Source organism: Triticum urartu, unplaced genomic scaffold (genome assembly GCF_003073215.2).
Source record: "Triticum urartu cultivar G1812 unplaced genomic scaffold, Tu2.1 TuUngrouped_contig_4862, whole genome shotgun sequence".
Classification (NCBI taxonomy): Eukaryota; Viridiplantae; Streptophyta; class Magnoliopsida; order Poales; family Poaceae; genus Triticum; species Triticum urartu.
Window position 1 is genome coordinate 6,210 of NW_024115487.1, and position 15,589 is coordinate 21,798.

At 44.5% G+C, this 15,589-nt stretch overlaps 1 protein-coding gene across 1 annotated transcript; it reads right to left on the minus strand.

Annotated features, from left to right (window-relative positions):
• Positions 1-13,942: 13,942 nt before the first annotated feature.
• Positions 13,943-14,715, minus strand: LOC125528423 (peroxidase 16-like). Its single transcript, XM_048692906.1, has one exon. It carries the CDS (start codon positions 14,501-14,503, stop codon positions 13,943-13,945), a length of 561 nt encoding a protein of 186 aa, XP_048548863.1. The 5' UTR covers positions 14,504-14,715.
• Between the last annotated feature and the right edge of the window lie 874 nt (positions 14,716-15,589).

Below are 15,589 nucleotides of genomic sequence, written 5' to 3' on the forward strand. Positions count from 1 at the left end.
TTTTCAGCAAAATGTTTGAGCAGCAGCAACAACTCAGAGTGGTTCCTGAAGGAGTCAAATATGCATTTGAGCCTAATCCAGTAAAGCTGGCTGGACCGGGCAATTACATCAGCTGGGCACGACATACTCCGGTAATAGATAGCACTAATAGTATGGAAAGAAGAAGGGAGGACCGCCACCAATATAATCAGACGTCGAGGCGTCGAGCCACAGATGTAGCCGGAGAAGATACCTGCTGGGTGTGGACGAGCCGGGGACGCCCCTCCCCTGGAAGCACCGCCGGGCGCAGGATCCTCGTCGCCGCCGCGCGGAGGGAAGCCGCCATCGACGCAGGCCTGCAGAGAAGCACGAATCAATCACCCAAGAATCGAAATCAGGTCGGGTGGGAACCTACCTTGCGCATCGGAACTACCTTGGGGATCGGAACTAGGTTAGGATTAGGGTTCCTCGCTGGATCGCCTCCCGCCGCCGAGGAGAAGAAAGGGGACGCTTTGATGGATCGGGCAGTGCTCTCTGTCTATCATCTACCAGGCGAAGGCGAAGGGGGCCGTCAGCAGGCCCAGCCCATCTATGAGAATGAGACCCAGTCACCCACCATCCGGTTCAGGTCTAAAAAAAATATTGAGAATGAAATTAACTGTCCTCTTCATTGATGATGATTTACATTATATATCGAAATTGCTTCACACACGACTGTGTGCGTATGATTTGTACGATACTTCTAGCAAAGCTAATCCTTCCTGCCCGTGAGTCCAGCCCAAGCCCAAACAGCCAAACCCAAACCCAGTCTACCCAAACCGTGCGGCGGCCAAGACGACGACGGCGTGCTCGCGGACTGCTGCACCAACGACTGCGGCTGAAGACGATGAAAGAGATAGAAATGCGATGTTTGTCGGGGTTGCGGAGGGCCACAAATCCATGTGCAGGTCCGGCCGTCGGTGGAATGTTGCGGCGGCCACCACGTCGGCCACGCGCGCGAGAGAAAGATGGGACGAGAAGAGATGGCGTTGGACTATGTCGATTCGGGCTGGTCTTGGGCTATGGGTTGGTCTTGGGCTGCGGATTTAGGTGGATGGTCCTCTCCGTTGCCTCCTGCTGCCTGCGCACGCTCGCTGCAGCGCTGCCACGTATGATCGTACAGGCATCCGATACAAATGTGTCGTACGTATAGCAGCGCCGATTATATATCCCCTGAGGGGACGCATCCACCGGACGCAGCGTTTGGAAGAGAAGGGAGAGAAAGATGTGACGGTTAGCATATGGCTAACTGCCTCCTAATTACAACGTGGAGATTATCCACATAATTAATTGTAACACTCCCCTAATCTACACTTGTTCATGCAGAATCATCATCTTGATTAGAGACTCCCCCAAAAACCCTGTGGGAAAAATATGAGGAGTATAGTGTTTTATATGTTGCCAAAACTCCTTCAAACCCAGTGGGAAAAATAAAGAGAAAATGACGCAACATATAATGGTTATTGTCTCTTTTAACTCAATATGAGAAAATCCATAGAGTTTAGAGAACAATAAATATGACGTATATGCTTTCCTAAAAACCCCAGTGGGGAAAACAGAAAGTATGACATATGATCACGTGTTGATATTACCTCATTAAAAACCTTTATGAGAACCTATAAAGTAAATTCATGAAGGGAAAAAGAGTATAATATAATGCATTGAACGGGAACAATTCAGGAAGATCCTCCCCCTGATTCTTGCAAAATTCGAAGCCGTCACATAGCAATTCTGTGAAAAGTTGGTAGAGACTTCATGAATAAATCAGTCACATGATTTAACTTGCAAGATATGCAATATAGCGATATTGCTTATTGCGTAACCTGTTTGCATCCCGGCAACACAAGACACATTATCGTTGAGATAATTGTTGGTGAATGTAGCCACGAGGTCTGTTTCGAAGACTCTTCATGAGAGGGCTACCACACCTGGTAGGAACACTAAGCTTGTCTACGATCTGACATAGTGGGGATCTGATCAATGTATCCAATGATATCGGTGTTCACATTTCTGTGAAACTGAAAAACCAGGACAGGATATGATGCATTGGAGATATCTAAAGATATTCTTAAGTACCAACCAATTGTGTTTGGTGGATCCAATGGCATTATGGAACACTGAGTCCCAATATCTCATTTCCATCATCTCTTGGTCTAAATAGATCTTTCTCTACGTCTAGAGAATGAACTACCATGAGAGTTATGGATGGATAAGATTTGTCCACAATGAATTTCTCTAATATATTATAGATATCGAAGGCATTCATGCTAGCCAGAGCAAAATGTAAAAATCGTTGGAGACCAAATCACGTCAACTTTACCAAAGTATCAAGGCGGTCCATTCTAGGCTACAGCAAACTATGAACTAGTTGGAGAGCAAAAGATGTGGGTTTTACCAAATTACCAAGGCTTTCATGCCAGGCAGTTGATCATCTACCAATGGAAATAATTCCGAAAAAAACTCCTATTTTAAGGATATCCGTGCATCCGTGTGACATACTCCGGTAATAGATAGCACTAACAGTATGGAAAGAAGAAGGGAGGACCGCCACCAATATAATCAGATGTCGAGGCGTCGAGCCACAGATGTAGGCGGAGAAGGTACCTGCTGGGTGTGGACGAGCAGGCGACGCCCCTCCCCTGGAAGCACCGCCGGGCGCAGGATCCTCGTCGCCGCCGCGCGGAGGGAAGCCGCCATCGACGCAGGCCTGCAGAGAAGCACGAATCAATCACCCAAGAATCGAAATCAGGCCGGGTGAGAACCTACCTTGCGCATCGGAACTACCTTGGGGATCGGAACTGGGTTAGGATTAGGGTTCCTCGCTGGATCGCCTCCCGCCGCCGAGGAGAAGAAAGGGGACGCTTTGATGGATCGGGCAGTGCTCTCTGTCTATCATCTACCAGGCAAAGGCGAAGGGGGCCTTCAGCAGGCCCAGCCCATCTATGAGAATGAGACCCAGTCACCCACCATCCGGTTCAGGTCTAAAAAAAATATTGAGGATGAAATTAACTGTCCTCTTCATTGATGATGATTTACATTATATATCGAAATTGCTTCACACACGACTGTGTGCGTATGATTTGTACGATCCTTCTAGCAAAGCTAATCCTTCCTGCCCGTGAGTCCAGCCCAAGCCCAAACAGCCAAACCCAAGCCCAGTCTACCTAAACCGTGCGGCGGCCAAGACGACGACGGCGTGCTCGCGGACTGCTGCACCAACGACTGCGGCTGAAGACGATGAAAGAGATAGAAATGCGATGTTTGTCGGGGTTGCAGAGGGCCACAAATCCATGTGCAGGTCCGGCCGTCGGTGGAATGTTGCGGCGGCCACCACGTCGGCCACGCGCGCGAGAGAAAGATGGGACGAGAAGAGATGGCGTTGGACTATGTCGATTCGGGCTGGTCTTGGGCTATGGGTTGGTCTTGGGCTGCGGATTTAGGTGGATGGTCCTCTCCGTTGCCTCCTGCTGCCTGCGCACGCTCGCTGCAGCGCTGCCACGTATGATCGTACAGGCATCCGATACAAATGTGTCGTACGTATAGCAGCGCCGATTATATATCCCCTGAGGGGACGCATCCACCGGACGCAGCGTTTGGAAGAGAAGGGAGAGAAAGATGTGACGGTTAGCATATGGCTAACTGCCTCCTAATTACAACGTGGAGATTATCCACATAATTAATTGTAACACTCCCCTAATCTACACTTGTTCATGCAGAATCATCATCTTGATTAGAGACTCCCCCAAAAACCCTGTGGGAAAAATATGAGGAGTATAGTGTTTTATATGTTGCCAAAACTCCTTCAAACCCAGTGGGAAAAATAAAGAGAAAATGACGCAACATATAATGGTTATTGTCTCTTTTAACTCAATATGAGAAAATCCATAGAGTTTAGAGAACAATAAATATGACGTATATGCTTTCCTAAAAACCCCAGTGGGGAAAACAGAAAGTATGGCATATGATCATGTATTGATATTACCTCATTAAAAACCTTTATGAGAACCTATAAAGTAAACTCATGAAGGGAAAAAGAGTATAATATAATGCATTGAACGGGAACAATTCAGGAAGATCCTCCCCCTGATTCTTGCAAAATTCGAAGCCGTCACATAGCAATTCTGTGAAAAGTTGGTAGAGACTTCATGAATAAATCAGTCACATGATTTAACTTGCAAGATATGCAATATAGCGATATTGCTTATTGCGTAACCTGTTTGCATCCCGGCAACACAAGACACATTATCGTTGAGATAATTGTTGGTGAATGTAGCCACGAGGTCTGTTTCGAAGACTCTTCATGAGAGGGCTACCACACCTGGTAGGAACACTAAGCTTGTCTACGATCTGACATAGTGGGGATCTGATCAATGTATCCAATGATATCGGTGTTCACATTTCTGTGAAACTGAAAAACCAGGACAATATATGATGCATTGGAGATATCTAAAGATGTTCTTAAGTACCAACCAATTGTGTTTGGTGGATCCAATGGCATTATGGAACACTGAGTCCCAATATCTCATTTCCATCATCTCTTGGTCTAAATAGATCTTTCTCTACGTCTAGAGAATGAACTACCATGAGAGTTATGGATGGATAAGATTTGTCCACAATGAATTTCTCTAATATATTATAGATATCGAAGGCATTCATGCTAGCCAGAGCAAAATGTAAAAATCATTGGAGACCAAATCACGTCAACTTTACCAAAGTATCAAGGCGGTCCATTCTAGGCTACAACAAACTATGAACTAGTTGGAGAGCAAAAGATGTGGGTTTTACCAAATTACCAAGGCTTTCATGCCAGGCAGTTGATCATCTACCAATGGAAATAATTCCAAAAAAACTCCTGTTTTAAGGATATCCGTGCATCTGTGTGACATACTCCGGTAATAGATAGCACTAACAGTATGGAAAGAAGAAGGGAGGACCGCCACCAATATAATCAGACGTCGAGGCGTCGAGCCACAGATGTAGCCGGAGAAGATACCTGCTGGGTGTTGACGAGCAAGCGACGCCCCTCCCCTGGAAGCACCGCCGGGCGCAGGATCCTCGTCGCCGCCGCGCGGAGGGAAGCCGCCATCGACGCAGGCCTGCAGAGAAGCACGAATCAATCACCCAAGAATCGAAATCAGGTCGGGTGGGAACCTACCTTGCGGATCGGAACTACTGGTCAGGGTTAGGGGTCGGAACCTACCTTGCGGATCGGAATTGGGTTAGGGTTAGGGTTCCTCGCTGGATCACCTCCCGCCGCCGAGGAGGAGAATCGATCGGGAAGGCGCTCTCTATCCTACCTATCCACCATACCAGGGGAAGGGGGCCGCGCAAGTAATAAATACTTGCTGGGCCAGCAGGCCCAGCCATCTATGAGAATGCGACCCACTTACCAACCATCGGCCCTATGTCTCGCTTACTGCAAGCTCTCGCGTCGGGGGAGCCCCCGGCCCAGCCGCTCGGCAGGCTACGGCATCGTTTCCTTGTTTGTTTTTCATTTCGTTCTTTATTTCATATCCGTTGTTTCTAAAAAAAAGTTTCATTTACGTTTATATTTTTAAATATTCCGAATATTCTATATAAGTATATATCACAAAGCAGTTTTACACAAAAAATTGGAAAAATGCTAACCGAGCATTTAAAAAATGTTGAATCTGCATAGAGAAAATGTTTCACATGCATACAATGTGTGTGAAAAAAGTTGATTATGTATTTAAAAAATGTTAATTAAGCATCTGAAAAAAATGTTAAACAAGTATTTTAAATATGATAAACAAGCATTTAAAACATGTTGACCATGTATTTAATTTTTTTAATCTGGTAATGTATTAAAAAAATTCAATTTGTATTTGTAAATTTTTGATCATTCATCTAATAAATGTAAAATGTATATAGAAATAATATTGACCATGTATTAAATCTTTTTAATATTACATTGAAAAAAATTTAATCAAGAATTTTAAAAATATTAAACATGTATTGGGAAAATTTTCTCCACATATACGAAAAATATAGAATGAAAACAAACAGAAAGAAAGGAAAATGAAAATAAAATAAAATTCAACAAGTAACCCAAAGAAAAAAGAATATGAAAAATAAAACCGAAAAAACAAATGCAAAAATAATTTAAAACTATGAAAACTCACCCTGTGGATTCGTTTTATTCGTTTTGCATGGTTCGTTTGTATGTTTTTTGGTTTGTACTGTATTAATACTTTGGTAAATATAGTATGAAATTAAATATGGTTAGGTTTCTGTATAGAGCAAATTATTATGGTATGGTTTCGGTATATACCATCTCTACTCCTAATGGAGCAGTTGGTAGGATTGCATCCCCCACTTTCATCCAGATTTTTCGACTGACTTTTTTTGTCCCCTCCCCCCACTTCACCGGTTTATTTTCGTGTCACCCATCTCACACAATGAAAAAAATCTAAACATATCAGAACTTTCCATGCTGGCGCAAGTTATTTAGTAATGTCTTTATGTAAAAGAATCAATCACGATTAATATCTAAAGGTCAAATCTAAATTAATCATGATCAATATCTAAAGATCAAATCTAAATTAATTAACCTTACCTTAAATGGCTCAATCACATTAATTAGAAAACGAACAATCAATTTTAAGAAAAATCACTCAATCACATTGATTAGGAAACAAATAATCAATTTTAAGAAAATTAAGGTGTAAATCATAACAAATAAATCTTCATTAAAGCATTTTATGTACCTACTTAATCTCTCTGTACCACCACCCTTGTACCATTGGTTTTTATCTATCTACAAGGAAATTACACAAGAAAAAAAACCAAATCGCCACTCCTCCTGGCCCGGACGAGATCACAATTGGTCTTCATGTAGCTACAGTATTGTTCATTCAACCCATAAAAGCTTCAGGTTACAACAAAGCAACTGGAAAAAAAATATAAATCACAAATACTCTGTCTCCATGCAACTACATAACTAATTGTTTTCTTAATATAAGATACACAAATAATTCTCTTCACTAAACTGAACTGAACTGCAGTCAGTCTGTAGCAGCTGATCTTGTCAGGCAGGAGGCTTCCACGGCTTCTCCTCTGGTAGTAGTACAAGTACAACCGTCCACCTGCCAAGCTAGGACACTCTAGATTTTTTTCCTTCAGGTTACATAGACCAGAGGATTTAGAAACCACAAATGATCTTCATTCTCTATAATACACGATTCTGAATTGTTGTAGCCTATCGTGGACAGGACATGCCATGTCCGTCCTCATCTACATCCAATTGGCAAGGTACAGAAAACTGCTGCAACAAACCTATACACTTCACGATAGGGCAAACACACAAATTACAATGACATACCCAGAACACGCCTAGTGCTGACAGCTCCTACAACCAATGAATGAGTCATGCCCACACATGTCACGTATGAACAAAAGAGACATACTCACTGCCATCATGCGTGTTTGCCGATTCTACCTTGAAATTGCAGCAAGCAAGCAACTGAAAGAATTTAATATGAATCACAAATGGTCTTAGCCTCCATGCAACTACAAAAATAGTTTGCTCATAATAATGCACAATGCAAGACACTCCTTCCCCGATGCAATTTTTCGTTCATGCTGCAGCATCACTGTGGATCCATTGCCAGCCAGGGCTTGTCGGCCTGCCTGCACAGAAAGGGAGCTAGTAAGAGCCAGCTTTAATAGGCAATGTTCTGCTTAGCACACTGATAATATAAATACGTGCAAGTATCGACCAGCTTAGCTTTTTTCTAAGTAGTTTTAACACACACACACAAGGGATTTAATAATGATTCCAACTAACACTAATTATATACCAACAAGGAATGGAACTGCCACTTAAAGCACAGGTATAATAGCGGACATAAAAGATTACCTGCTTAATTCACTAGAGAGGGTGGTCTGGCCTGATCTCCTTAGGCCTTAGCTAGCTATATCATGCACATTCTCCTTTCCTCGATCTGCTGTTTGTGGTCGATGTGCTTGTTCCATGTTTCAATCTGGTAGACAAGATGCAACTGCTGGTTTCAATTTCAGTTTTGGAAAAATTTCAGCACAACCGAAATCACCGAAGTTCAGTGATTTCGGTTTGCATTTCGCCCAAATGACCAAAATATTCACTTGAATTCAATTGAACATTTGAAATTTTGAAAAAAAAATTGAATTCGTGTGCACTACTGAAATTGCTAAAATATTTTGGCTGAAACGTAACCTCACTGCTGCTGCTTGTTATTCCTCCTCCGCAGTCATTGTGTGGACTAACCAAACGATCATCATCTATTATATATGGACAAAAGGCAGGAGATAAAATCAAATGAACTTATAAACTAGCAGAATCAGAGTGCTTAAACAAATTAAACAAAGCTTGTTTTGATTTTCTTGTGGTTTCTCTACAAAAGATAGCATACTGTGGTAAACAAGCAGTTGTGTATCAATTGAATTACAGTTTTTTTATTATGATTATGGATGGCATAACTACATATAAGCATCACGTCCAAACATCTATAAACCGTTATCCAATTTCATCTATAGCTAATATTTCATCCAGGACCGCTACTCGACCTCGTCTTCCTCCATCTTTCCCCTACAATCTCCGCCCTAGAACCGGCAAAACCCTAGCTCCTAACACCTTGGCGGGGAGAAGTGTTATGACCGGCATATTAGGGGCTTAGCCCAGTGGGCTGTGGCCCAAGTTATCTTATCGTTATTAGGGGCTTAGCCCAATTATCTTATCGTTATTAGGGTTGTTTGCTTAGGAGTCAAGTAAACCTCTCTATATAAGGAGAGGAGATGTATCAATCTAATCAAGCAAGAAGCAATCAGTATTTGTTCGGCTTCCCTTAGGGAGCCGGGAGACCTAACCTAGCCGCCTCTTGCGCCGCCGCCGCCTCTTCTCCACCATGCAAGGACGGCGCCCAGACGCCGCCCGCCACGCCCTCGACCTCGTCTTCCTCCATCTTTCCCCTACAATCTCCGCCCTAGAACCGGCAAAACCCTAGCTCCTAACAGCTATCTAGCATGCATCTTAAAGTGTTAAGTAATAAAACAGAGTACTGTATTAAGTATGATGACATGAATGATATATTGTCTCCACCCTGCATTCAAAGGAAAATTATCGCACTCATTTTTTTATACCTAGTGGCAACAACACAATACAAGCCTTTTTTCACTTTCTGTTACTATGGTAGATTGCTTGCAAGATTTAACCCAACTATCATACACAACTCCCTCGCCGCCCACACGACCAAAGGATGCAACCACCGTCACCACCATGATGCTTGCCGAAGAGCCCAACAGGCGGACCTCCACATGGGACCGCCGCCCCGCCATCCTAGACCCAAACCTCATCGCCGCACACCGACACCAACAACCTGACCGCTCACACCACCCACAAGCAACACAGAGGAAAGACCCCTCCTTTCCCGCGGTGCACCCGACCGACCACATCATGCACCGCGTGCAAGGGCGGACACCACAGCGATGAACAACCATACGGTGAGACCTTTTACAGTACATCAAGTTATTTTGGACCGTTTATTTTTCTGATCTAGTGGCCCAGATTTGCGTTAGGGGCACTTTGGGCAATTCACTTATATTTGGCTGTACTTGAATTTGAGCACGCGACCTCGCAACAATGGCGTTGGCTAGTTTTTTTTTTGAAAATGAGGTTAAACCCCCGGCCTCTGCATCAATCGATGGATACAACCATTTTTATTAATTTCTTCATAAAGGTCTGCTAAGAAAATACATCAAGCAAACAAATACCATCATTTCGTTGATGATAGATGATACTGAAGTTACAACCTAGTATTATATTATTCTGAATTGCGATCGAACCATACCGCGCCCATCGGATTTAAGGCGAAAATCAGTACTGCAGCTTAGAGCATCTCCAGCCGTTGGCCCCCCCAGGGGGCGCCTAAAATCACCGCCTCGGGGTGAGCCGACGCAAAAAATCTACCTGGGGACAGAGATGTCCCCGCGACAGGGAGACTGTTGGGGACTGGGACCGTGCATGATGGACTCTACTATCTTGATGAAGGAAGTGATGAAGTTGCTTTTGCATCATGCTTGTCTCCTAGCCAAGAACTGCTACTCCATCATCGCAGGCTTGGCCATCTATCTTTTGCTGCATTATTACGTATTTACCCCTCTCTTTTCAAGTTGTGTCCCAAGGAGCTCCTTGTATGTGATGCTTGTGAGTTAGCTAAACATACAAGGGGTTCCTATCCTAGTATAGGTTTAAGAAGTGCCAAACCATTTGAAATGATTCACTCGGATGTTTGGGGACCCTGTGAGCTTCGTTCCATTTCTGGGCACCGATGGTTTGTGACTTTTATTGACTGCTTTAGTCGTTACATTTGGCTTTATCTCTTGAAGCATAAGAGTGATGTGTTCTTGGTTTTTAAGGATTTATGTGCTCTCATTAAAAATCAACATGGGGCAACTATTAAAACCTTGCGTTCAGATAATGGTACCGAATATATCAACAACGAGTTTGGACAGTTCCTTGCCTCAAATGGCATTGAACATCAAACTACCTGTGTTGACACTCCGGAACAAAATGGTGTTGCAGAGCGTAAAAATAGACATTTGCTTGAGGTTGCACGCTCACTTATGTTTACAATGAATGTGCCTAAATTTCTTTGGGGGGAAGCAATAAAAACTGCAGCATATTTGATAAACCGTATGCCTCTTCGGGTTCTTGGTCACAAGACTCCCGCTGAGTGTCTCTTGAATTCTAATGACTTTGTAGTTCCTCCAAAGGTCTTTGGGTGTGTGTGTGTGCTTTGTGCATGATTATAGGAACTCTGTTGGAAAATTAGACCCGCTTGCTCTCAAATGTGTTTTCATGGGTTATTCCCCCTCTCAAAAGGGTTATAGATGTTGGTGCCCTTTGGAGCGCCGGTTTTTTGTGAGCATGGATGTGACGTTCCGTGAGCATGAATCATATTATGGCTCAACAGGTGACACCGGCATTGCCTTATCCCCACGTGAAGTGCAACAAGAAGGGGAGAGTAGTAATGGAGACTCTCCACTAAGCCCCATTCTTGTTTCCACTTTGGGTGGTTTACCCATTCTACATAATGCTCAAAATCAGGGGGAGGAGACAAATAATGATGGGTGCAATAATGGTTCTGGTCATGGAGACACACAAAATGCAATAGAAAATTCTTCATTTCCTTCACAAGACGGTGAGCTTCACATGCATGAGGACCCAGGTACTAACACTAACCCATGTAGTTCCACCACTCCTATTAGCACCGCGGGGCAGAGTGAGAATCAATTATCTACCCTTGCTCCTGAAAATAATGTACCGATTGCTTTGCGAAAACCTACTAGAAATCGAAACATTCCAGGACACCTCAAAGGTTATAAACATGATATTGCCAATTTCATTTCCTATGAATATTGTAATCCACCATTCAAAAGCTTTATTGCCTCTTTAGACTCTGTGTCCATACCATCTAATTGGAAAATAGCTATAGAGGATCCAAAATGGAAGGAAGCAATGCTTGATGAGATGAAAGCCTTGGAGAAGAATGAGACTTGGGAGCTCGTGGATCTACCACCAGGTAAGCAACCTGTAGGTTGTAAGTGGGTTTTCACTATTAAGCAGACCCCCGAGGGAAAGGTGGAGAGGTATAAAGCCCGTCTTGTGGCAAAGGGCTACACACAAACATATGGAATCGACTATGAAGAGACCTTTGCACCGGTTGCAAAGATGAATTCGGTAAGGACACTTATGTCATGTGCTGTAAATCTTGATTGGGATATTTACCAGATGGATGTGAAGAATGCTTTCCTTCATGGTGATCTCCAAGGAGAAGTATACATGCATATACCTCCTGGGTTTGAGTCAAGTCAAACCGGTGGAAAGGTGTTGCGCCTACATCGTTCTCTATACGGCTTAAAGCAGTCACCACGAGCTTGGTTTGACCGGTTCAGACAATCCATGCTGAAAAGGGGCTATGTTCAAAGTAGTGCTGACCATACACTATTCTACAAGCATAGTAATAGCAAGGTTGCAATACTGATAGTGTATGTCGATGACATTGTGATTACCAGAGATGATTCCACTGAAGTTGCAAATCTGAAGCATCATCTTGCACAGGAATTTGAAGTGAAGGACTTGGGAAAACTGAGATATTTTCTTGGTATAGAGGTCTCACGGGGGTCAAAGGGCATTTTTCTCTCACAGCGGAAATATATCTTGGATTTGCTCAAGGAAACAGGTATGCTTGGTTGTCGACCTACAGCTACACCTATTGAGCAAAATCATCGTTTAAGTAGTGATGCAGGCACACCTGTGGATCGAGAGCGCTATCAGAGACTTGTTGGAAGGTTAATATATTTATCTCATACCCGTCCAGATATTGTTTTTGCTGTGAGTGTAGTTAGCCAGTATATGCATGACCCAAAATCAGCTCATATGGAAGCTGTAAACAGGATCCTAAGGTATCTTAAAGGGTGCCCAGGAAGAGGCCTTTTATATACCATACAAGGAAACTTACAAGTTGAGTGCTATACTGACGCTGATTGGGCTGGTTCCCTAGATGACCGACGCTCAACATCTGGGTATTGTGCATTTGTAGGAGGAAACTTAGTTTCTTGGCGAAGTAAAAAGCAAGGTGTAGTGTCTCGATCTACTGCAGAGGCTGAGTTTAGATCTATGGCTCACGACATATGTGAGTTACTATGGATACATATCCTCCTAGCAGAGCTGCGGCTGTACAGGTGCAAGCCTTTGATGTTGTACTGTGACAACAAAGCTGCCATTGACATTGCAAATAACCCTGTTCAGCATGATCGAACCAAGCACATAGAAATTGATCGTCATTTTATTAAGGAGAAGCTTGATAGAGGGATAGTTTGCCTACCGTACGTAACCTCAGCTAGTCAGGTAGCAAATGTCCTTACAAAAGGACTCCCCGAAAAAACATTCTCCATGTTTTGTAGCAAGATGGGTTTGTATGATGCATTTGCCCCATCTTGAGGGGGAGTGTTGATGTATGACTATATTTGCCTAGTTCCTTAGGGACTAAAATGTAAAATGTACACATACTATAGATGTATACAGAGAGAGGGACCGAGGAGAATGGTCCAGAAATTTCCCCAAATCCTCTCCATGGTTCTTCCAATCCCTAAAACTATTCTCTCAAATCTTGCTTGATTTTCAAGATTACCAAAATATTTCTTCATGCTAGGCAATTGACCATCTAACAATGGCACAGAAAACTACTGTATAAACTAGCAGGAGACCAAAAGGCATCGATTTACCAAAATATTTCTTCATGCTAGGGAGTTAACCATCTAACGATGATACAGAGCAAACTATAGAACTAGCTGGAGACCAAAAGACGCAGCTTTTAAAAAATATATCAAGGCAAGGCATTCTTCATGGTAGGCAGAGATCATCAACAAAACGATGCATGTTTAAAGGATAGCCGTTCATCCTATGATTATGATATATACAAGTAATAGAAAACAGTATGGAGAGAAGAAGGGAGGCCTCCACCAATCAGAGTAACAGTCAGACGACGGGCTAGCTACAGATCTAGCCGGAGATGGGACGGAGGCCAAAAACCAAGATACCTGCGGCTGCGTGTGGACGAGCCGGCGAAGCACCGCCGGACGCATGATCCTCGTCGACGCCGCGCGGAGGGAAGCCGTCATCATCGGAGCCCTGCAAACGAGCACGAATCAATCACCCAAGACCGGAGAAATCACGCCAGGTTGGAACGTAACTTGCGGCTAGGAACTACTTCCTCCGTTCGAAATTACTTGTCTCGGATATGGATGTACCTAGAATTAAAATACATCTAGATACATCCATTTCTGCGACAAGTAATTCCGATCGGAGGGAGTACTGAATAGGGTTAGGGGTTGGAGGCTAACCTACCTTGCTGATCGGAACTGGTTAGGGGTTAGGGTTCCTCGCTTGTTTGCAGACCCGGCGGATCTCGGCGTCGGAGCCGGCGGTCTTGACCCCGATGCGGCCGAGCTTGGCCATGGCGGCGACGAAGGCGTCGAAGAAGGCGGTCTGGTTGGCGGCGAAGTGGTTGACGGTGGCCCGGGAGCGGCGGTCGGTGAAGAGCACCTGGTCCGACGACAGCAGGCCCTTCTGCTGCTGCAGTGTCTGGTAGTAGCCGTTGTCGAACCTGTTGGGCGTGACGGCGTCCAGCATGGCCACCGTGGCCGGGCTGTAGTTGAGCGGGCACGTCCCCCGCATCTGCCGCAGGAAGGCAAGGTTCATCGGCGGGCTGTACTGCGGCCGCGCCCCCTTGAACGTGTACAGCCGCCGCACGAACTTGTCGCAGTGCGTCACCCCGATCGTGTGCCCCCCTGCACCACATTCGTTTTCCACGTCAGCACAGTAAGATCGAGATGGATTTATGGGATCTGACCAGTGACAACGAAATGGCCTGCACGCGCTGCAGCCAAAGTACTTGTCTACCCAACGCCAGGCTGGGAGGGCCATGCGTTTCTACGAGCATGCAGTAGGCCTTGGCTGGCAATGGCTTGCATGCCTGATGGGATCGGCTGGTACACTTGTGGAGAGCAATGTGGTACTGATGGGGATATGAGAAGTGATGAGCGCCCTCACGGCGCCGCTTCCCCCATTCGGCCACTCTCCCCGGTTGGGTGGCACGCATGGGACTTGCTAACCACCGTTCCAACTAGAGTATCTATCTATCTTGATCGGCTAATATTTCAATTCAGAGGGAATGTTTTGGCGTGATGTTGCCGAGGCCGGAGGAGATCAACAATCAATCAACCAATCAATCAAGCCTTACTACTGACCTGAGAGCGCGATCATGTCGGTCTGGGTGAGGCCGTTGAGGGCGAAGAGCTTGTTGAGCTGGTCCAGGGAGAAGCCGGCGCCGGGGAGGCTGTGCTTCACCACAGCGCGCGTGCCCACCTTGCCGTCCACGCCGAGATCCGCCGGGTCTGCACAAAGATATGGAGGCCACAAATAGCGACTCTGTGTTTGCGCACAACAACCGTGGCCTCCATATTCATGTGGAGCAACGCTCTATTATCTCATACGGCGACCAATGATATGCCGACTCTGCTAGAGTTGAACATGGTCATAGCTTCTGACAGCAGGAGCGCTCTAGCAAGCATGCAAACGGGGAGTTTCTTTTTCAATTTTCCCCTTCTTTATTTTATTTCGGTCAGTTTTATTAAAATTATAAATAAAAGTGTTCCTGAATTTGGAATATCTTCATCAATTTCGAATTTTTTTATGAATTCAAAATAATATTCATGTATTGGAAGAATATTCATGGATCCAAAAATGATTCAACCTGAGCAGGTCATAACCGCTGGTATCAAGCATCATCCAACAAGCAAACTGACATGTGTACGACGCTCGCTGTGGTGTCCAACCACCTGTACGACCAGACATTGTATCATTCGAAATATAATACGATATATGGCCAATCATCTATCATTGTAAGGATTCAACCAACAATGGATTCATCCAACAATGCATAAGGCTCATTTACACAATCTAAATACCTGTACTACCAGTAACAAGTCAGCAACATCACAAATATCATTT

What these genes read in the sequence shown, in the direction of transcription:
- LOC125528423 (XM_048692906.1), bottom strand. Translation starts at nt 14,503, where the DNA reads ATGGCCCTCCCAGCCTGGCGTTGGGTAGACAAGTACTTTGGCTGCAGC.